This window comes from Arachis hypogaea, chromosome 2 (assembly GCF_003086295.3).
Source record: "Arachis hypogaea cultivar Tifrunner chromosome 2, arahy.Tifrunner.gnm2.J5K5, whole genome shotgun sequence".
Taxonomy (NCBI): Eukaryota; Viridiplantae; Streptophyta; class Magnoliopsida; order Fabales; family Fabaceae; genus Arachis; species Arachis hypogaea.
In genome coordinates, this window is record NC_092037.1 from 95,223,160 (window position 1) to 95,248,331 (window position 25,172).

The following is a 25,172-nucleotide window of genomic DNA, read 5'->3' on the forward strand; positions in this document are numbered from 1 at the left end:
GACTCACATAATGTGAAACATAGTGTTGCTAGAGCACCATATCTAATACCAGCAATATTTTTCGAGTCAGTTTCTGCGGATGTAACTGAACATACATAATCCTTCTTAGCATTTTTAGTCCACCTCGTGCAGACAAGAGTAGCAGGAATGATATCGATGTGGTCATGTCTCATAGTACAAAAAATATGACAACATGAAATGCCACGACTTTCAAACAAACGACAATCACAAGCAAATTTTTAAGTAGCTTTATCATATTGTACTTCACATTCCCTCCCGGGTTGCCTATATTTATTTATTCTCACCTTAACTTCATTGTTGCTTACTGAATGTGTAACAACATTTAATTTGACAGCTTCTTCTATCTCACACCGAACCTCTTTAAACATGCTTCTGGTGAAAATATCGGCCGCTTGCTTCTCAATGTCTTGAAGACACGTGGTCAACACAGGAGTTGTAAACAATGATTTAAAATCGGATAAAAGTTCATTTGTCCGATACTGCGTCAATGCTTCATTAAAGTTGTGAATCAATTCTAAAAGGTAGCACTTTTTACTAATGTAATTCTTTATCAAGGAGTGGATACCTTCGCATTGTGACGTAGTCCTGATTTCACCGAAAAACTTATCATTTAAATATGAGGAAGCCCACATTTCTCTGATCCCGTATGTCTTTTGCAACCATTCATTCTCAGAAAGCCCGTACTCAGATATCAAGTTATGCCATCTTCTCTCAAACTCTTCAGGAAAAAAATTTCCATACATTAGGTGTTTTAACCCATCTAAGAATTTTGAATTCTTTATAGCTTCACAGGCATTACGGTAGAGATGCTATGCACAAAGACGGTGTGCAGCGGTTGGAAGAACTTCTTTTATTGCCTCCCTCATTGCAAGATCTCCATCTCTCACCACAGCTATAGGTTGTTTATTACCCATTATCTCCATGAACATATTCAACACCAAAATATAGGTTTCTCGCTTCTCATCTGATAATAAACCACAACAAAAAATGCATGTTTGTCCATGATGACTTGTTCCTGAGAAGACAACCAACGGCCTATTATACTTATTTTTTTGGTATGTCGTGTCGAAGGCTAACACGTCACCAAAACATTGGTAATCAGTGATGCTAGACCCATCGGCCCACACTAAATTATCAAGCTTACCATCCTTCAAAGTAAACTTTCCTTGCAATAGTGGATCTTCATCTGCCTTAGAAATTAGGTAACTCAATGCTGCATGTGCATCACCATCTTTTATCTTTGCACGCCTCGATCTGTCAAAATGATTGTATAGATCTTTTTTTGTGAATCTCGTCCTGTTCGGACCTCCTTTTTGTGCCACCATGAACCCCATTATATGACAAGTTCTAACACCATAAAAGTGCAAACTATCAGCCTGTGCTTTATCAGCGTCAGTCATCGTTCGATATGCCGGAACAAACTGGATATACTTAGGTGGGATGAGGTCATGGTTGTGAGTCTCTTCAAATTTGGTGACCCGCCACTTTTGTAAAATCAAGTCATAGTGAAATCTAATATTTGCTTGACACATTACACGTGTGATTGGCTTGTGATCCTTTTTTCTGTTCTCCATCTCCAAGTACTTTTTTCTACGTGTACCCTCTCTGTTACAAACCATCTGTCGCATATTAAGGTTTCCATTAAAATCTTGTCCTTTTTCGTCAAGTCTCGCAACAAAACCGTGCACTTTAGCATAATTTCTATAAAAATCACAACATTGATCAACGGTGTCAAACTCAATACCCCACATGTCATCATAGCTTAATTCGTTTAACTTCTTTTCAACTTCTTGAATTTTATAGCTACAATTCGATACCTCCATGGATTCACTGAATTCATTCTCATTGTTGATAAGATTTTCCTCCTCCTTATCAGAACTACTATCATACCCAAAACACAGCTCATCACATTCGATAGACTCCTTTAAATTCTTATTGTCATCAATGTTCATGTTTATGATGTTCAAGTAAGTTTTTATATCTTCGATTACTCAAAATCTGTTACACGATATATTAATAATAAATTGATGTGAGGTTTAGTTATAAAATAAAAAATTAATTAAATCATAAAATAATTATTGACCACAAATTGATCCATAGAATTAACAATAAAGCAATTACGAAGAAAATTGACCATGAAACAATTAATTGAATGAATCAACAATTAATGCATATCTCATAATTGCAATAACAACTTGCTTGTAACGTATTAATAAATTAATAAGGTCTTTTTTTAAAAAAGAAATAAATCATTTATTTATAATCATTTATTATTGCATATATCAAGTAGTAATATATTGGTAACGTATATATAAGGTTATTGCATAAATTTTTTTGGAACAATGTGATAGTAATATATTGGTAACGTATATATAAGGTTACTTGAATGGTGGAAATAAATGTTAAATAATAATTATTTATTTGTATGATTATTAATGCGTTACTACATTAATTTAATTTATTGCCTTTATACTTGAATGATGACAATAAGTAATTATTTTGATACTAATCAAGTTCAATTCAAATTTTAAAATAGAAATTATTTATTTGTTTTTAGAATACTTTTTCAAAAAAATAATTTTAAAAAAGTAATATTGGTAAAATTAAGTTGTAGTCCACAATGCTCTTTCTGGCTTGCACACAGACTAATTCACAAAAATAGGTCATTTTGGCCGACTGAAAGTAAAACTAGCATTTGTCTTTATAGTACTAAAAAGAAAAAGGTTAATTTTGCTAACTCTCTCCTTTTTATTTGGGTGTGATTTGTAGATTGGCAATAGAGATATGATGGATTGAAACCAATAACATCTCTGCACAACTCATGATAATCAAAGAAAGATACACTTAAACTGAACAGAAAATATTTTAAATGCCCATAGAAATGAGTGATGGAACACAAACACAACTAAATTAAATTAGATAAAAAAAATTAAGAATGTAAACGATGAATCTGACTTCAACAATGAACTTATACTGGCTCAACAACTGAAAAGATAATTCTAATTAGGCGAGTAATTACTTTAGATTCAGAGTCAATCATACATATACTGCAATTAATCTAATTGATCAATCTATATAGTAGATATAGGCTCGAAAAATTGTATCCATGGCACAAAATTTGTTCCATAAAAAAATCAATAAAATAAAACTGACAGTTTGAACATGCAAGAAACAAGTCCAATAACCAAAATAAATGAAATTCATGGTTTGAACAGACGATGAACACCTAACCTAATATCAGGGGTGTGGAAGTCAGCGACGGTGATGGAGAACGCCGCTACGCTGGTAGATCGGAGGCGGAAAACACAGGGTCACGGAGGCTTAGAACGTGAGAGACGGCGGCAACACTGCTGTTGGAGGCGGGAACAGGGGGCGCTAACGACGGGCGATAGAGATGGAGATCAACGAATGCCTGTGAGATAGAAGGGATCTGACGGTGTCGGTGAGTGGTGGTGAACGGCGGCGGTGAACGGCAATGGTGGAGAGGTTCAGATCGGAAGGGTTGGGTGTTCAGAGTCTAACTTAGAACCAAAAACAATAACTAGTGGGTGTTTTGGGAAGAAGACAACGCTGATGAGGAAGGGAAGAGATTTTTTATTTTAATTTTGTATTAATTTTAATAAACAAAAATACTTAACCATAGTTAATCATATATGATTAAAGTATATACGTATTCGTATTTGTATACAAATAATAATTAATACACTTTTAAAATACATTAAATTTTAAGATTTTAAAATTTTTCAATTATTAATTGACTAGGATTAATGATGTCACATGTCTATATTACATTGGTCCACATATACAGGGTATGAATTTTATCACAAATGTTGGAGTATGAGAGCAATCACCTAATTCTGCTCCTATCTGTTTGTATAGCATGGAGATAGTCATGTCATGTATATCCATTTAACCTTGCTTATGCTTTTGATGATCGATGGCAAAATGTTAAAAGAATCATTCATGTTGGAAAACTATCAGGATGCATACAACTTGATGTCATGATACAAGTAAAAAGGCATTAGATGGAGAGGTGGTTGGATAAAATGTATAAGTATTTTTTTCTTATATCAAATACAGCAAACATATTATTATTGAATATTGACTCCAATAGAAATATTATGTTTGAAATTGTCTTTATTTTATCTATCAACTTTTTGTTATTGTCAAACAATGTATAATATTTACGATATGTTATTATCTTATATTTTTTTTAGATAATTATTTCATACTTAGTAAATTGTAATTAAGTTTAAAATATAGGAAACATCAAAAATATAATTCGAAAAATTATTCTTTAATCTAATTGGTATATTTCTTTTTTTTTAATAGAGATCTTTGTATTATTACCAAACATCAATAATAGTTTAACTGAATCATCTAATGAAAAAAATAATTTTTTTTATCAGACATATGATTACTACAGACACTATTCAAATACTATATATTTTCATATTCAATATATGAATTACTTGTAAAAAATAAAGTTTGAGTATTCGAATTATCATTAATATTTTGATGTTGGTTTTCTGCAACATGTGCTTGATTGTTAAGTGCCATTTTGAATCTACAGTCTACTGCTTTGTATCCAAATTTTCTACCATGAAAGAAGTTAAAATTGGTTCGCTTTTGATAAAAATTGCCTCGACCTCTTCCTCGGTTGACAAACCTAAAATTTGTTCCTCCCTCTCCATGATTAGGTGGTGTAAAATTATTATAACTTCCTTAATTAGTTGTAATTGCCACGACCTCTACCTCTCTTCTACCTCTATTTTGAAAATTGAAGCTACAATCTCGTCTTTCTTGTGTACGACTTGATTCTGCAATATTGTTTAAATTCACTCAACTCTTCCGAGCTTCCTCGGTTAATTTTTCTGACTTTTTCAATATTCTACTGATATGGCTTTTCATAGTTCCTTGTTTGCAATCGTTGTGGTATCCATATCGTGTAACTCTAGTATCATAGTCACCACATGGTCATACTTCATTAGTATGGTGCGAAGAATTTTCTCCACCACTTTACTATCAGGCATCTCTTTTCCATAGACTCTCATCTTATTGACAAGATCTGTAAGGCGAGTAAAATATTGCTTAACAGTTTCTGAACTAGACATCTCGTACCTTTCATATTCTCTTAAAAAAGACGGTAACTTTACTTTCTAGACTTTATCTACGCCTTTGTATGATAGTTTCAATGTGTTCCATGTCTCTTTTGCACTTTTGGCATTTGCTATTTTGCCAAATACCGTATAATTTACTCCTTGATGAATTTGAGATAGCATCAATTGATCTCTCCTCTATTGGACAACATCTGCTCCTTCTTGCGAATTCAGTACAATAAAATTTCACAGATTTTGAGTTTTTAAATGGGTAAATATCAAAATCTTCCAATAACTATAATTGAGGTTCCGTCTAATTTAAGACCGGGACAATATTAAAAATGTTTGCTATACTGATTCGAATAAGCAACTCTGAGAATTCTTCTACACTTCATAAACCCTCAAATACCAGGTGCTGGATTAACCAATTTTAATATCAAATGTAAATATAATACCCATAATTTATTAGTTCCAAAATTATTCATTCACATAAATAACATTATCATATTTTTATCTCTCTAACTCATTAACACTTATAAAATAAAAAAATAAAAAATAATTCTCAATTCTCATAACATATATTTTTTTTCATGAAACACAACACATAAAACATATGTACCTTTATATAGACCATCTTTAATACTAAAATAATTTTTAACAACTAGATGTATATATTGGCGGTGATCGATGAAAGTTTGTAGAATTTGTTTTGATTTTTCAAAGTGTTAGTGTCTTCTAATAACTGAGATATAATTTATATTAGGAAGTAATGTGTCTCGTTCAGCTTGCATACTTTAATTTTGTCATCATTTAATAACTAAATACCTTAGTTGGCAAAGACTCTTGGACATTTTTCATAATTCTTCAAATTTTTAACACAATTAACTTCTAGTAATAGAAAATTATAGTATTTAACTAAAATTTTTTTTTTTTAATTTTTTAATTATATTTTATGAAAATTTTAATTCATATGAAATAATGTAAATTAATTTAAATTTTTTAATTTTTTTTTGAAAGTCAAAACAAGCTCAACACACTTGATGGAGCATACATTACTAAGATACGAAGCAACTCCTATGTCATCTTCAGCATAACCATCAACAACACGAGATACTTTTAGACCATTCCTTGCAGCTATAATCCGATCTAGCAATGCATTCCACCACGACCGCTTCTTTATTCTAGAAGATGAACTCATTTTTACACAACTAGATATTCCATATAATTGAGAAGAAATCAACTAACCAGGTTTTACGCTTATCTTTTCTCATAGGTATCGTCCTCCAACTCTCAAAGTGTTCTTTTATTGACCCTGAACTGCACCAAACTTGACCCACATGAGCAATCCATATGCACTATACCTGCCAAGCAAACTCACACGTAACAAACAAATGTTGCACAGATTCAACTTCTTTTTTACACATCACACAAACATTATCATTTTGAGCAATGATGCCGAATTTACTCAAGCGATCCTTTGTATTGACTCGACCTACTAGCACAAACCAATTAAACAACTCAACTCTAGGGGGTACTAGTCCTTTCCAAATTCCTTTTGTGAACTTGTAGCTAAGGATATCATCCGTCACAGTCTGTTCCTGTAAAATATGCACAAATGAGTTAGTAGTATAAACACCTTCCTTGTCAAATTTTCACACCACTCTATCTTGTACACCTGCTACCAATCTCACAGCGTGCAAGATATCAAGCATTTGATTTAAAATCTCCACTCCCATTGGCAGAGTTCCCTCCTCCATTAGAAGTTTCACACCCACTATATTCCGTCTCAAAACCCACAGTCCCCAATTACAGATCCTTTATTATTTGAAACCAAGAAAAGTCTCGAAAAAGAGTCTTTCAACTTCTCCGACTGTAACCATGTATCCTCCCAAAATCTGGTTGATCTACCATCTCCTACTTCTATAGCAAGACCATCAATCATCTTTTGTCTGACAGACTGCTCTTTTATTTGCAAGTTGCATATATCTTTTCACGGGCCCCCTTTTGCTGGCATAGCTTGAGTAGACAATAGCTTGTTAGGATTCAGATTATTGCATGAGCACACAATCTTCTTCCATAATGGACAATCTTCTTTCGAGAATCTCCACCACCACTTGAACAGTAAGGCGGCGTTGCGAATCATCGCGTCTCCCACACCTAGCCCTCCTAGCTTCATCGGTGCCTGTATCATCTCCCATTTTACCAAAGCCAACCCGGCTGTTATATCGTCCTTCCCCCAAAAGAACCTCCGCTGCTGCAATGAAATTAATTTTTTCGCCACCACAACAGGCATTTTATACAAACTGAGGTAATAAATAGGTAGACTATTGATAACTGGCTTGATGAGGATAAACTTTCCTGCTTTACTGAGAACCTTTGCTTTCCACAAACTAAGTTTGTTCTCCACCTTCTCTATTATCGGCTTCCATGTTTTTACCAATCTTGGGTTTGCTCCTAAGTTAATACCCAGATACTTTACCGGTAGAGATGTCGCGCCACATCCTAGTATTCCGCACATCCGATCCACCCACTCCTGACTGCAATTCACCGGTATTAGGCTTGACTTCTCAAAGTTAATGCTCAATCCGGACATCACTTCAAAGCACCACAATAGTCTCTTGTAATTTCTCAATGTTTCCTCCTTCGGTGGACAGAACAATATAGTGTCATCGACAAATTGTAGGTGTGATAACTCTATATTATCCCTACCGACCAAAAGATGAGATATTCTCCTATTTATAACCGTCTCCCCAATCATCCTATTCAACACATCTACAACCAGAATGAATAGAAACAGTGATAGAGGATCGCCTTGCCGCAACCCCCTTTCCATCTTGAACGGTTTCGATGGTGACTCGTTAACCATTATGGAGATAGATGCTGACCTGATACACTCTGCAACCCATGCATTCCACCTTCTTCCGAACCCCATCTTTTCTAGTACAATATCAACAAAGTTCTACTTGACTCTGTCATAGGCTTTTTGGAAGTCCAATTTGATGATTGTTGACGCCCTTCTTTTCAATTTTAGCCATTGTACAGTTTCACATGCTATTAACGCACCGTCATGTATCCTCCTACCTTTAACAAAAGTACTTTGTGATTCCCCCACTAAACTTGGCATTACGCTCCTCATTCTTCTTGTCAACACTTTTGATATCACCTTATAGATGCACCCAACTATGCTGATTGGTCTAAGATCTTTTATCTCCTTTGCACCCACAAATTTTGGTGCCAGCGCTACCCAAGTAACATTAGAGTTTACTGGTACTTTTTTCGTCTCAAAGAAAGTCATTACAGCTTTAGTGAACTCCACTCCAATCTCCTCCCAACACTTTTTTATAAAGTTCATGTTATACCTATCGCTACCCGGTGCCTTAGATGATTCGCAATCCCATACAACATCCTTTACTTCCTCCTCCGACGGCGGCATCTCTAACGCTTGAGCTTCCTCCATTTCCAGCCGATTAACTAGACCATCTCGAAAGATAATATTTGGAGAAGCTTCCTGCTGGAACAGTTTCCTATAGAAATCTCTAATGGCAACTTTTATTCTCGCATGATTCCTTACCAGCCTCCCGTTAATCACTAAAGACTCAATCCTGTTATTCCTTCTTCTTGCTGATGCAATATTGTGAAAATATCTTGTGTTCCTGTCCATCTCCTTGGCGTGTTGAGATCTAGATATTTATTTTCAGTGTATATCTTGTCTCGTATACCATAACTCACAACACGTCACTAGCGCCTTCCTTCTTACTTCTACTGTAGCATCATAAACCCCGATACTGACTATGTCGTCCATTTTCTTGATTTCTTCCTCCAACTTTTTTATCTTTTCAAGTATATTCCCAAAGTGCTGCTTGTGTCATCTACCCAACAGTTTTGATAATGCCTTCAACTTATCCAGAAACTGTGCATCTCCCAGACCCCTCTATTCTTTCTTCACAATCCTTAGAAAGCCTTGATGTGTGAACCATGAGTCTAGGCTGCGAAACGGTCTTGGACCCTGAACCATTCTTCTATCTTCCACTATCAAGAGACAATGATTTGATAATCCTCTCGGTCCTCCTCTAAGTCGAGTATCCGGGTACGTGTCTAGCCATTCCAGATTCACCAAACTTCTATCAATACGACTACAAGACTGGTCTCTAAACCATGTATACTTGCGATCATTAAGCGTTAAGTCCACCAACTCCATATCAATTATCCATGCTCTGAAGTCTTCAGCAGATGCTGACAAATTATTCATCTCTTTCCTCTCATCTATATGCACAATTTTATCGAAATCCCCCATGTAGTAAAATGGAATTTGACACAATCCTATAACATAACTTAATTTTTTTTATAATAAGAGTTTTTCATCTCTCACATGCGGTCCATATACCAGACAAACAGCACAGTAAAAATGTGAGGAGCAAGATTCTGCATCATGATCTGCCATGATAATAGTCCTTGCAGAGTTTCACATATGTGAGAATTAAAATGTGTAACAACTACAAGCAATTGGGATTGAAGTGAATAAACCAAGCGATACACCATCTATGGTTTAGATTTTTTCTTCATGGATTGACTTGGTGAGTCAGGCAGGTACAGTCTTGCAAGCTAGCTGTAATTCATTGATAAGTGGACCGGCCATGTTCAATAATTATGTAGCTAATTTCCACCAAGTTGCTTTGTGAGAAACATGGACTTGACTTTCCTGCCTTTCTTCTTATGATTACAAATATTATTATTATTAAGTAATCAATCTTAGCTGAAGGGTGAATGGCTGAGATATTAATGTGCTTAATGTACACTTTACTGGTTTGTTATTGTAAAAATAATAAGGATAAATTAAGAAGAAAAGATAAAAGGGTTTTACAATTTTTTTTAGTATAACTCTTAGAAATATTGTAATATTCTAAGATTCTTCTTACTTACGTAAAAGTTATGTAATATTTCTCTATATTTATATTTTTTTGGCATTTAGAATATTCAAACTTTAAGAATTAAGGACTATTTATAGATATAAAAGCAGTATTATGCCAACGATTAAATTATATTTCAGAAAAACTTAACAACATGAAAATCAATCTACTCTTGATGAAAATTTAAGTTATCTAACATTAAATTTGATAGCAGAACACACCTCATGCATATTCGTTTACCTTCTTTATGCTTATTGCTTGATGATGATTCATGATAGAACACTTAAATGAAATTATCAATTTTTATATATTCTCTATAATATTAGTTTTTAAATGTAATAAATTTTTTTAGGCTGTAGATTTTTAATTCAGTTTTTTATTGATTTTCTTTTTTTGTATTAAGAGTGTACAATGAGGGTTCAAAGACACACTTAGTACTGTGTATTTAGGGTTTAAATATTTACACATAAAGTATAAAAGTTTGACTGTCTTAAATAATATAAGCTTTTACAACCTTTGGAATGGTTACAAATTTTGCATTGTAAACTATGTTGTGGATATTAATACTAGTTTTGTGTCTCTTATTATTTCTCCTTTTTTTTTCTAGGCCTTTAAGTATCATAACAGAAAAGACTATTTAATTTGCTTGCTCCTATATTTTCTTTATTTGGGTGTTTAATGACTAAAAATGAGGTAACTAATGTACAAATAAAATTGGCTATACAAAACTAAATAGGAATGTGAGAGTGAAAAATAGATCGAATAAAAAAATTTAATTTCCAGTGATATGTTACGAATTTTTTGTTTTTTATATTAGAATGATAATTATGTTTTTTTTTGAAACGTGGACTATTGGAGTGTTATTCTTAAATAAATATGGAACCGTTTAATTAGAGAAATAGAAATTGGATCGTCAGATTTGTTAGAGGTATAGAAATCAGACTGTTTGATTTGTGGGAGGTACACAAATCAGATCTTTCGATGTATGTTCTAAAAAAAATTGGGATACAGAAATCTAGCTCTCCAATCTATGTATCTAAAATTTTTTAAACACAAATTGAAGGGTCCGATTTATATATCTCTCATAATTTAAAAAACACAAAAAATTACAATATTAAAATATATCACTCATTCCACTTTTATATTTAAATTTTTTAGTCAAAATGTTACTGAACTAAATAGAAAACTGAATTAATTTTTATTGAGATCTCTAGTTGAAATTTTTAAAGTTAAAATTCTTAGAAAAACCAAACTTTCTATTTTCTTCTCCTTGAGTGTGGGCGGACAAGTCTTTCTCTTACATATCTTGGTATATATGACCTTTTTGGTAGGAGAATTTCATATTGATTCTTTTACTCAATTATCTTGTTGGCTAGCTTAAGATATAGGATTCAAATCAATCAATAGCATGAAAAAGAGTTGTATATTCTGATGCAAGAGTCAGGCATTTTATTTGTGAGTCTAAGAGCTATATATAAGATAATGAATTCAGAAATATTACAGAAAAACATTTCTAAGTGTACGAAGATTGAAGAGGTCAAATTGGTCTTACTTTTGACAGAAAACTTTAAAGAATCTCATGTATATACATCTCACCTTGCTTATACATATGACTCTCGGTTGAGAAAATGCATGTTGAAGAATTATTTTATACACTTTTAAAAAAATTTTACCATTTTATACAATTTAAATAGAAAAAAAATACATTTTTTATTTTAATAAATCTAAAATAATTATATTTAATTTTAAAAAATATTAAAAAATTATCAAAATTTATTATTTTTGTTTAATAATTCAATTTTTTTAGTCTAATAATTTAATAATATATTTTAATTTATATTTTTAAATATTAATAATTAATTAATAATAATAAAATAATAAATTTTAATAATTCTCTATTTTTTATTAATTTTTTAAAATAAATTAAATTTTTTTATTATTTAACTTTTTTCAGTAGCCAATCCAAAAGACCAAACCTGACCATTCCCTTCCCTTACGTTTAAGTTTTCAAAGCAATTTCAATTCTCGTGGGTTGTTTTTGGCATTCTGGTGGGTTGTTTTTTAAGGTATCATTTATTTTAAGTATGGTATACATGTCCATCAAAAATTTAAAATAGACATTATGTCCATCAAAAATTCAAAATAAATATTAGAGTACACGAGAGTACATATATAGTGATTATTTATTGAAATAAAAATGATGAAAGACACGGTCATTAAAAATAAATATTTTATGTTTTTTTAAAATATTAAGACATTAATTTTTAACTTGAGACATTAATTTTTTAACAATTTTTTATTCTGTCTAATTTATGAATAGGATATGAAATTAATGTTTTTTTATATCTATACACTCATGTATATCTATATCTCTATTTCATTTATATTGAGACAACAACCAAACACAATTTTAATGGCACTATTCATTGGGTGCCTAGTGTTCTTGAAGCTTACAAAGATGTTATTCTTATCTTTGATCTCAAGGAAAGGATTTTCTCATTTTGGACTCTTATCAGATTTTTTGGGAAGTCTTTTGGCCGCTGTGATATTATTGGACAAGGTTATATTTTTATCTAATAAAAGAGAATACTTCATATATAATGTCAGAGGAGACTTGCTTAAGTATTTTAAAAATCTTTGTTGTCCCATCCATAGAATGGAGCCTATGCTGTGTTTACAGAGAGTCTCTTGTTACTTCCGATATTAAGAATAAGGATAAGGAGAATAAGAGAAAAAAAAACTTTATCATGTCAAAATCTATGAACCCAGTACAAAACTTTTTAAATATAGGTTTTTTTTAGATAATATGGATACGGGAGTACACAGGAGTACATATATAATATTTGTTTATAAAATCTTTCAACCATTGTGCTTATCCAGTTAGATGATATTATTGGAATAAGTTATCATAAATAGGGTACTTCATATAGGGAGTCTCTGCCACTCCATAATGACATTAAGGATAAGGATAATTGGTATGTAACTATTCTCTTATACTTTGCACCAAGTTATTTCTGTTAGTTTTAATTGCATTGTGATTAATGAATAAGTAATGAGTATTATACATTGTTTCAATGTTATGGGTGTTTTAAAATTTAGCCTTTATTTAATCTTTAAATTTAAATAATATTATGTAATTAAATTTTAGTTAAAACACATTCTTAGTTTATAGTTAGATATGTTGACAATTAAAATAATTTAAATTTCAAACACTAGAATTTGTTTAACTTCTTATATACTTCATAAAATAATTATTTTATTAATTATTTATTTATTACATATTTTTCTCTCTTTTTTTCGTGTATGTTGGTTTTTTGTTCTCTCTCACGTTCACAAAAATTTTCATAGAAGAGTATTATTCTTCTACATAAATTTTTGTATAGAAGAGTATTACTTCTCTACAGGTAAATTTACTATTTCATATTTAATATTTTATTATTATTATTATTATTATTATTATTATTATTATTATTATTTGAGTCGTGCTATTTTGTTCCTATTTCAAGTGACTTGTATGCTAACTCAAAACTTATTCATCATCATTGTCGAATAAAATTTTAATAAGATTATATCAACATTTGAATTAAACAATAAATGAATTATTAGTCTATGTATCAATATTCTTTTCTTCTTCTTTATTTTATTTTTTTTAATCTTTATTTCTAGAATGATTAGAGATGACCACCAATATAAAATAATTAGACCGAATTAAAGATAAATAAAAGAACAGGTATTCGGAAGAAAAAAAAAGATAACACATAAAAATTTGATAAAGGTTTATAGTTTTCAACAATTTTTTTATTATTAGTTGAATTTTTTCATTACTTATTTGAATATTAACGCTTTTAAAATTATTAAAATGTATGTTCGTAAAAATTAATTTTTTCAATTGTAACATCTAAAATTATTAAGTTATACAGAAAATATTTTTGAAACACATCCAAAATAATAAATCTAATATTTAAATTTAAACATTAAAAATAAAATTAATTTTTTATATCTTATTCGATAAAAACTCATCTAATATTTCTCTTTTTTTAATAGTTAGATGTTTTGATTACTTGTTTGAATATTAATGTTTTTAAAAGTATTAAAATGTATGTTTGTAAAAATTTATTTTTGTTTTCAATTGTAACACATCTAAAATTATTAAGTGATACATAAAATATTTTTGAAACACATCCAAAATAATAAATCAGAAATTTAAATTTAAATGTTAAATATAAAATTAATTTTTTTTATATCTTATTCGATAAAAACTCATCTAATATTTTTCATTTTTTTATTATTTGTTAAATTTTATCATTACTTATTTAAACATTAATGCTTTTAAAATTATTAAAATGCATGTTTGTAAAAATTGGTTATTTTTCATTTATTAAACATCTAAAATTATTGACTTATATACAAAATATGTTTGAAATACATCCAAAATCATAAATCTAAAATTTAAATTTTAATGTTAAAAATAAAACTATTTTTTTATATTTTATTCGATAAAAACATATCTAATATTTTTTATTTTTTTATTAACGTTTTCAAAATTATTAAAATGAATAATTAAGCTAAGTTTTTTAGATCTTATTCAATAAAAATATATCTAACATATTAGTTCAAAATATGATCTCTTTTAGGGGCTTTAGATACGTGGGTTAATAATTAAAATCCTTAAAATTTATTTTTTGAATTTTAAAATTAAAATATTCAATTTTACTGAATTTAATTTTTAAATATGTATTTAAATAATAATTTATTAATAATTAAAAATGCTAAAACTGAAACAAAAATTTTAAATTTTAAATACTAAATTTTAGTTTTATTTAGTTTGTATTTTGGATGTGTATTTAATTTTAAAAAGACACTAAATCTATTTAGATGTATTTGTTTTAATTTTTTTAAATTATTATAATAAAAAGCTGATTAAAGGATACCTAATCGGCTAATCGTACTGATATGCATTATGCATCAAGTTCCAATCAAATGCCACTCTTTTCTATGGATGGTAAAATTGGAATTTATCAATGCTTAGGAAATCTTGCTCATTGTCTTGCTTCCTAAAGCCAATCTTGTGGTGAGGGGTTTTAACTTTTAAATTATTTCTTTTTTCATGTGTAATGCAAAGCTTCTAGAAAATTTTATTTTATTTTGGCTTTGCTCTAAAGTATGATTTCCCTTCCAATTATGAATGTGAAAAATTGGAACATTTGGAAGTGCAAATATAGCTTCCTCTAGTTGAATCCAATCTGTTATATTAAATGCTTTATCTTTATTCAATATTTCCTTGGTTGCATTATCATGTCTACACAGAATATCACACATCAATATGAGATTTAACATGTAAACAAATTGTTAATTTATCAATTCAGTTTGGTCTTAGTAGTAAGTATTTCAGTATTTTGTTTGTTGGGATTACAGTTAGAATCTTTATATTAGCCACTTGAATTCTTAATTGTTCATAGAGCATGTGCTCGTAGGTCTTTCTATCATAGTAGGTTAATTGAACCACGTCTGTTTTCATCTTATATTTTATCGGTAATGAAACGTTGTAGCATGTTGATATAGTTGCAATAGTGGTGTAAATTTTACATTTTTATGTTTGACTTTCAACGTTATTTTGTTAGGTACATCCTAGTTTTAGGATTAGCTTTTAGATATATTTTTATTAAATACAATTTCTGAACTTTTAAACTGGGGTGTGGACACTAAGAACAGTCTTGTGCCTCTGCTCCTTTTTGCCCTGTTTTTCCTAGATCTCTATAGAAGTATCATAACAAAATGAAGACATATCTTGCTAGCTTCCATTTTCTTTTAACCTCTTTCTGAATGTATAACAAAAGATGAAAGCTATTGCACTCTGAAATTAATAGGGTAAAAAAGGGATTTATGAAAAGAACTAGATACAAATAAATGTTTAGGACTGGAATGTTAAATATGTCTTTCTTAATAGAAGGGATAATTTTATATTTGATTCTTCTTCAATTTTTTTCTTGGCCATTTATGATTATATGGATTAAGAGCATGGAGCTATCATTGTTATATCTAGTTTAAGGGCTCCATATTATGATGAAAAAGTCAAGCAAGTTATTCTGGTGTTGAAGAGCTAGAGATGAGGTGATGATTGCTGAAAGGTTTGAGAAGAATAATATCTCGGACTATGCTGCTAAGTGCTATCTTCACCTTTCTTCCATAGAGAGCGACTAACCGAGCTTACAACCATCCTTGGGATTAACACATCCGAGCCTTGCTCTATATGATGGCTTTGGGTCCACAACAAGCACATCTTGCAAGTTAGGCAAGGACCACAATCGCGTTGGAAGCTCACCCAAGCGACAATATTTGATGATCAGATGTTGGAGAGATGGCATTGCACCTTTCTCTAATATCCATTCTTTCATTTTCACCTCTGTCAAATGAATCACTTCAAGATTTGGGAAGCTTCTAGCTGCAAAAGGCGAAGAAAGTTGTCACTGTGCAGATTGGATCAGAATGATCCTCTGTTGGGCAGTGTGAACCCCGATTTAGTCTCAAGTATCTTAAATGGATGAACATACTCAAATCCTGTGCCATTGATGATATAACATAATCATTACATCCAAAGTCCAAAATGCGAGCTGAATCGAAGCCCATTCGATCAAGATTTTGCCGTCTTCGAATGCAATTCTCCCTAAAGCACATTAAAGAATGGATGCAGGAGTGATCACACTTCTTAAATGAATCCCAATCGGTGTCTCGAAGGGACAATCTACAGGGATCTCTCTATACCTTTTTCAGCTCTACTCTCTGATATGCAAAGATCAAGAAGCAAGTCATGAATCCGGCAGCTTTTGACCCCTCCATCACTCCTTTTTGCCACCATCACCAAGCTGCAATCCACCAACTCATTCAAGTACTCTTCAGCAATATCTTCTACTTCTAGTGCATCTAATATTCCTGTTTTTGGTGGCTCTATTAATCCTTCAGCAGTCCATAATAGTATTAATCGTTTCACAGGAATTGCATAGTCTTCGGGAAACATCCCAAAGTATAGAAAACATGTTTTTAGTCGATGAGGCAAGCTGTTATAACTAAGTGACTCTACTGTTATCTTTAGCAAGATGCCAAATGACATTGCGCATGATTCTCATCCACTCAACTGTCAGTCGTTTCTTCTTCGCAACCATTGATCTACCAAATGATTCTAGAACAGATGGGCACTCTCCTCCCCTAAAGACCTTCTTGCAAAATAGTTTCCAACTTTCATCCTTATCTAGGAATGGAAGGGAGTGGGACTTTGATTCTGTATAATTTGCCACCTCACCATTACGACTGGTTATTAATATTGCACTGCCATTTTTGTTATCCGGATCCCAAACTTTAGGTTCCCAGAAGTCATCAAGCACTATCAAATACTTCTTCTCCTTTAAGTATTCTTGCACCTACAGCTTCTGTCCCTCCTCGCTCAAGTGTTCAGTAGACTTGGACAAGTTGCAACCATTGAGAAGGCTTCGAAGAAATTCCCTGGCTTTGTAGTCCGTAGAAACAGTGATCCATACATAATAAGAGAACAACCGAGCCACTTAAATCTATTGTAAATAAAGTGTAGGATTGACAAGTTGAGTTGGAAGAAGCTTCTAGAGAATTTTCTTTCTTTCTTTTTTTTTTTTTTTGACTTTGCTTTAAAGTATGATTTACCTTCCAGTGAAAAACTGGAACATTTGAAAGCGCAAATATAGCTTCCTCTAGTTGAATCCAATCTGTTATATTAAATGCTTTATCCTTAATTAATATTTCCTTGGTTGCATTATCATGTCTATACAAAATATTACACTTCAATATGAGATTGAACATATAAACAAATTGTTGATTTGTCAATTGAGTTTGGTCTTAGTAGTAAATAAAAAGATCTCTTGCCTTTCGCTGAGATTACCATTCATGAATTGAAAGCATAATCTCGGGAGAGATAGCAATAGTAAAAATAACTGCTGATTAGAAGATAAATAAGGTAAGAAATTGTTATTATTAAAGTAATATGTTTTTTTCTATTTAGAACTTTAATACTTTGCTAATTACAATGACTGTATTTTTTTTAGTTCAATTTTTATTTAGTTTACAACCTTTATTAATATTTTGGTCATTCTTTCCATCCTTTTTGATGAGTTTGGAAAACTCATATTTATTTTGATGATGAACAAACATTATTAAAATGATTGATTGTAAAATTATTAATTATGATTTTCATGTAACATGTGTTAATTAATAATTTTGTAATGTAGGTTTACTATTGAGCCGAAAAATAAAAATTGTTGCAGGCTCAAATCAAAATATACATTCAACTTGTGTTGCATGTTCCCTATATTGTGTGGCTGAATTGATTATTATACTTGGGCCAGACTGGATGTTGTTACTAGAAAGTCCAAATTTAATTTTTGATGAGTAATCACTCATGTTTGATCCGAAACCAAGTGAAGAAAGCAAAAAATGCTTCCAACGGATCTAAGCTCATTACCATGTGATGGATTCTAAATTCATTCAATTATCATTTATTGCATGGAAACGATGAGAGAGAAAAAAAGGCATCTGAATTGATTGCAACACTTAATACTACACGCTACTCAACAAGGAAAGAATCATTTCAATTAATTTTATTCTCTTTCCTAATTCAATGATGTTCAAATTTCTTTCTTCTCTCTCATCACTTTCCTTCTCTTATTCGGTCCTTACACAGCAAACCATGACTTTGAGCTATCAAAAAGAAGGGAAGGCAAGCTACAAGACCATCTCATTGATGGCAAAAAAAAAAGAAAAGAAAATAAAAAATATGCTGTAGCTAAGATTCTCATTACTTGTAGTAAGATTTTGTTATGAAGTCTTGACTTCTTCATACCAAAAAATGGTTGAAGAAGATTCGGCCAGCAAGGTGAAGATCCTTGGAAGGATGGCTTGTCTCTGATTCTGCTCAATCACCACAGGAAGTAGCTAGGGTGGCTACGTGATGGAAGAGGCAGAGATTGGAGCAGATGAAGCTATCATCATCATGAAGCATCAAGGGCCAGAAATTCATCTTGGAGAGCAAGCTAAGGATGGAGCGCGGATTGATGAAGAGTGATTACCAAGGAAGAACTAGAGATATTTGCATGTTGGGTTTTGCATGGGTTACCTCTTCTCTCTCTCTCTGGCCGAACCGGTTATGTGTGAAGGAAAAGAAGTTAAGCTTGGGTTTTGGTTTCAACTGTGGAGGCTTCCCTCTTCTATAAAAAGGGAGAACAGCCACAGTTTGATTAAAGGAGAAAGTTTGAGAGTGCAAGGCACAGTGTTCTCAGAGCTACCTGAGCTAACAGATTTCTCTTCTCTTTCAATGTATTCTGTTTTGTATTTTTCTATTTAATTTTGTCATGTCTTGAGTCTCATGGAAAAATGCAAACAGTGAGGTTTGTATGAAAAAGGCATAGAGCGGAAAAGGGCAGAGAGTGCAAAATTAAAAGAAAAAGTCATAAATGTCCTTAGAGTTCATTTGTTCATCTATGTTGTGTTTCATGATTCTGTGAGAATCCCCTTGTAAGTTGGGTTAGCACTTTACAGTTTGTAATCAGGAAGATTATAGTGAAATTCCATCATTGTTATGATGGAGACTGGATGTAGGCTGCACTGCACTTAGCAGCTGAACCAGGATATATCTGGATGTAATTTTCTCTCTCTTCTACTACATTTCTGTTTCTACTGCACAGGAGCTAAAACAAAAAATGTCTTGTTCCAAGTGACGAGACAAAAATAAAAGTCTCGTGACTAGAAACGGGACAAAAATAAAAAAGTCTCCTCAAAAACCAGAAAGTGTAATTGAAAGAAAAATGGGCTAAGATTCAACCCCCTTCTCTTAGCTACTGAAAACCATCACTTTTTTATTTTTTTAATTTTTGTTATGTTTTTATGTTTTTTATAATTAGAATAATCAATAATACAAAATATTTTTAAACCATTCATATTCATAACAAATATGTATATACAAAAATCAATCACTAGATCAATCATTTGTATTGAATACATGATAAAATATAAAATATATATTAAAAATAAATAAAATAATATATATATTTATACACAAATATATAATAGTTAATTTTTTTTGTGCATATAGTATTCTTATACTAGTGATGTAAGCGAAGAATACATTTATTTATTTATTTGTGGCTTCTTTCTTTGTTCACTAAGAAGAGCTAAAATATTTCAAATACTTGAATATATTGCAGGGTGCATGAGGCACTTCAAATCGTGCTATTTCAAGAATACCAGAAGTTAATCTGAGTCATGTGTTAAATTCTCTGCCAGTTGTTATATATATATATAAAGAGAGAGAACTCTTGTTAAGAAATTTGTGTCAGTATTTTTTAATGAATATCATACAGAATTTCACCTAAATTTCATGTCAAATCCCAATTAATCTAATAAGTTGCATTTTTTCTATTGATTAATTTTATTTATTTCTGTTAAGAATAACCAATGGTATGGCCAAAAGTTAAAGTGAATGAATAAGAAATTACAAGAAAGGAATTGAAAGCATAAGCACTTTATTATCAAAGCAATTAGTCTTTAGGGATTCAATTCCATGTGCCCATTATCACACATTCAGTTGAAACAAAAGTAGTAAATAGTCATGTCATGTATAGCATAGAATAGAAATTTGGGTAGAAATTTGTTGAAGAGGTCAAATTGGCCCTGCTTTTGATAGAAAACTTCAAAGGACCTCATCTTACTTATACATATGACTCACGGTCGACAAAATGTATGTTCAACAGTTCAAGAATTATTTTATACACTTTTAAAAAACACTTTACCATTTATATAATTTAAATAGAAAAAAATACATTTTTTTTATTTAATAAATCAAATATTATTATATTTAACTTTAAAAATAATAAAGATTATTAAAATTTATTATTTTTTATTATTATTTTCAGCTAACAATTTAATTTTTTTTAGTTTAACAATTCAATAATATATTTTAATTTATACTTTTAAATATTTAAATTAACTAATAGTCAAAAATAATAAATTTTAATAATTTTTTATATTTCTTATTAACTTTTTAAAATAAATTAAACTTTTTTATTATTTTAAAAAAAGTAAATCTTTTTTTTTTCAAAAGCCAATCCAAAACTGACCCTTCCCTCCTTTTATGTTTTCAAAGCAATTTCATGTCCCGCGATTGAGTGAAGAATTGCTATATGAATTGTGAAAAGCTCAGCAATTCAAGCATGGATTAGAAGAAGAAGTGGAAGCACATAAGGAACTGACCAAAAGAGGAACCACCATGGAGAATAAGAAGAATGACAAGAGCATGAGCATTCACGACATCCTCCCTCTTGACCTGATTCACAGAATCCTACTGCGGGTACCGATCAGACATCTCGCTCGCCTCAGGTGCGTTTCCAAGCTGTGTTACTCTCTAATTTCTGATCCCGACTTTGCGGAATTGCATTTTCACCACTCTCCCGTTGCCACCAACGCATACTTCATCATAGAAAACCTGGCTATGGCTTACTTTGTTTACTTAGACGACAATGATGCATCACAAAAAGTGATGTCTCCCCCTTTCAAGAAGAAACCTTCTCATTTTGCGGTTTTGGGATCCTGCAGAGGCTTTATTCTCTTGTATCGAGATCCACATTTTCTTGTGGTATGGAACCCACTTAATGGATTCAGCAAAAGAATATCCTATTTTCATATTTTTGCTCGTCATAAATATTATGTCGCTAGGCTTCCTTACAAGTTCCATCTCTATGGATTCGGTTATGATGCTTCACAGGATGACTACTTAGTTGTTTTAGCTTGGCAGGATAAGGATGACCATTATCACTTGGATTACTTGTCCTTGAGAACCAATTTATGGATTAATCTTGATGCTGCACTCTCTAATCTCGTGGATTCTTATAACTGGAATCCTCGTGGGTTGTTTTTTAATGGCACTATTCATTGGGTGCCTAGTATTTTTGAATCTTATAAGGATGTTATTCTCATCTTTGATATGAAGGAGAGGACTTTTTCAAGTTTATCTATGCCGGAACAACCTGTAAAGAGTGTATGCTCCTATTCAATTCTCGCCCTACTAGGAGGCTGCCTAGCCTTGTATTATCGCAATTATGATAGTCGTAAAACCGAGATATGGGTGATGAAAGAATATAAAGTGCACTCATCTTGGACTCTCTATCAGATTCCTTGCGAAGTCTTTCACCCGTTGTGCTCTTACAGTAACGGTGATATTATTGGAAGAGGTTATACTTTCCTTGATAAGAGAGGGTACTTTATATATAATGTTAGAGGAGACCTGCTCAAGCATTTTAAAAATCTTTGTTGTCCCATAAGTGGAGCCTATGCTATGTATACAGAGAGTCTCTTGTCACTCCCTAGCGCCATTAAGGATAAGGACAAGAAGAATAAGAAGAAGGAAAACTGTAAGTAACTATTCTCCTATGATTTGTAACAAGCTATTCCTGTTAGTTTTCGTTGCATTGTAATTAATGAATAAGTAATGTGTAATATGCATTATGCATAAGTTGCAATCAAATGTCACTTTAATCTATGGATATTGAACAACGCTTAGGGAATCATTAATCATTGGCTTGCTTCCTATAGTCTAGTTTTGTAGTGGGGTTTCGAAGTTTATATCTTTTTCATGTCTAAAGCTTTGACTTTTACCAGTTCTGCTTTTTTGCAGGCTATCAAATTCACCATCAAGTTTAGCATCACCAAATATTCAAACAAAGAAAGAAGAATGAGACATCTAGTATCTTTTATATTCTCTTCACAAATATTGTAGTTTTATTTTTTGGGCTTTATCTATGCTTTTGTACGACAATTTCAACGTTTTCTGAATTTCTTTTACACTTTTGACATTTTTTATTTTGCTAAACACGATATAATCTACACTTTAATGAATTTGAGATAGCATCAGTTGATTTTTTCTTTGTTGCGCAGCATATGCTCCTTTTTGCAAACTCGTTTCAATGAAATTTCAAAGGTTTTGAGTCTTTAAATAAAGAGTAATTACCCAATTCGGTCCCCAAGGATTTTAAAAGCGGACATTTTAGTCCCCAAGAAAAATTAACACACACATTAATCCCCATCGTTTACTTCTGTTAGACATATCAGTCCCCAGCCTATTTTCCGGCGTGACTCATCAACGGAAATTGCTGACTTGGCACGTTAACTCGCACACGTGGCCGTTAAGTGTCCACGTGTGCAAAGAGGACAAAACAGTCCCTGGGCTTGTTAATTAAAAACGCAGTCGTATAAAAAATGCTCTTCCTTTCTCGTTCTTCATCTTTGAAGGTCTCATGAAACCCTAGTTCTTCATCTGCAGGAATCGACACATCTAGGTTCAGTTTCAATGATGCCAAGTAGAGGAAGTTCGTCTTTTTTGAATTGCCATGGAGGGAGACACGGTTTTTCTAGTGGTAGTGGTCTCGTACACAGTTTCTCTAGTCATCCAAATTCTCCTCTGACGCTGAACCAGTTGACACCTCTGTGTTTCACCTCCTATGCATATGGGTTTCTGAAGCAGGGACTTCAACTCTTCGATTTCATGGCATTGATGTCATTCTGATGAGCATTGGTAATAGTGATAGCCTAGAAGAATCCTGCCATGAAGTTAGCACAAGAATGATGCCGTTAGATTATTCAAAGGTGACATTTTGATGAGTTTCCCATAATGCAAAATGCTAATAATACTTTTATTATTTTAAACATATGCATTATTTATTTTTTAACTAATCTTCCTAAATAGTTTTTGTTTAGAAAACTTTCAATTTTGTTGAATAGAAAGTGCTGGCTATAAAATGATGAATATATATTCATCTCATATGAGAAAGAGGTCATACTTCAGCATTATAGGCACTGTCATCTATAATGCAATTACTCTGCTGGTGTTTTGAGCTTCCACCTCCAGCTTCCACCTCCACTGTCTAATGTACCACCTATTTGTGAGATTGAAGATGCTGATTTGAGACAGAAACTAATAGAGTTGCAGAGTAGAATTGATATGTTAGAGGTTTATCAAAATGTAATCTCAAAGATTCACTCGAAGAGTAGAGGTTTCAATGTAGTGTTTGTTTTCATGCCAATTGCTAGGACTTGCTGCTGAGCATGGTTACTTTTTAAGGTCGATCATTTTAATCTTACAGATATTGGGAACCTTTTGAACCCTATTTCAGAAAAATTGAAATGCAAAATAAATAAAGCTAAACCACTAATATGTTCTTCTTAATGGATGCAGGTGGAGTAGAGATTCTGAATGGGAATGCAGTCACTTGTCTGCAGACCTTGACTGGAAAAATATAGCAGAACCTGTCATGCAGTTGTATACAGAGGCAACTGATGGTTCCAGCATTGAAATTAAGGAAAGTGCTTTGGTGTGGCATCATCAAGATGCAGACCCGGATTTTGGTTCCTGCCAAGCCAAGGAATTGTTGGATCACTTGGAAAGTGTACTTGCAAATGAACCAGCAGTTGGAAAGTATTTTCTTGATGACACTTTGGATGTAGTGAAGTTACTTCAAAATGTAATCTCAAAGATTCACTCGAAGAGTAGAGGTTTCAATGTAGTGTTTGTTTTCATGGTTGTAGCATTGTTAGCTCTGGCCATGGCAATGGTTATTGTTGCTTTGTAAGAGATTTAGATTGGACATATATTATGTAAGTTTGCTTTTAATTCAATATTTAAATGCTATTTTGGTGAAATTGCAAGAACATTTGTAATGATTTTTTGGATTGAATGGTAGTAAGTTGCAAGTTTTTCCAATATGTATGTTTGTTAAGAAATTCTTCATTGCATTATTAAGCAAAGCGTAAGCACCTACTGACTAATTATAAAGATAGTTACTAATAAATGGAACAACATCATAGACCATTACTTCCAATACTAAGTAAATCATCGTAGAGTATATATTTTAGAAAATAGCATTCAAAACTTCAAAAAAACTATTCATGTCATAATAGCAAACTAACAATATACTAGAAAGTGTTAAAATACGGACTCTTCATGCATACAATAGCATGAAAACATAATAACAACAAAAAATCGAGAGTTTTTTCTACACAAGAATCTCTCATCCAAAACTAACATCATGATAGCAAAATAGAGTATTAAGAATATTTCAAGTCTTCATCTTTGATC

The 25,172-nt window shown here is 31.7% G+C and overlaps 2 protein-coding genes and 1 long non-coding RNA gene across 3 annotated transcripts; 2 read left to right on the plus strand and 1 right to left on the minus strand.

Moving 5' to 3' along the window:
- Window positions 1-830: 830 nt before the first annotated feature.
- Window positions 831-1,973, minus strand: LOC112728680 (protein FAR1-RELATED SEQUENCE 5-like). Its single transcript, XM_025778918.1, has one exon. The coding sequence runs from the start codon at window positions 1,971-1,973 to the stop codon at window positions 831-833; it is 1,143 nt and encodes a 380-aa protein (XP_025634703.1).
- A 19,338-nt stretch (window positions 1,974-21,311) lies between these two features.
- On the plus strand, window positions 21,312-22,741 carry LOC112720197 (F-box protein CPR1-like). Its single transcript, XM_025771051.2, has 2 exons — window positions 21,312-22,452; window positions 22,716-22,741. Exons 1-2 carry the CDS (start codon window positions 21,312-21,314, stop codon window positions 22,739-22,741), a joined length of 1,167 nt encoding a protein of 388 aa, XP_025626836.1.
- Window positions 22,742-23,125: 384 nt separating this feature from the next.
- On the plus strand, window positions 23,126-24,736 carry LOC114925599 (uncharacterized). Its single transcript, XR_003814996.2, has 2 exons — window positions 23,126-23,683; window positions 24,273-24,736. It is a non-coding gene; the product is annotated as an uncharacterized lncRNA (long non-coding RNA).
- The last annotated feature ends 436 nt before the right edge of the window (window positions 24,737-25,172 follow it).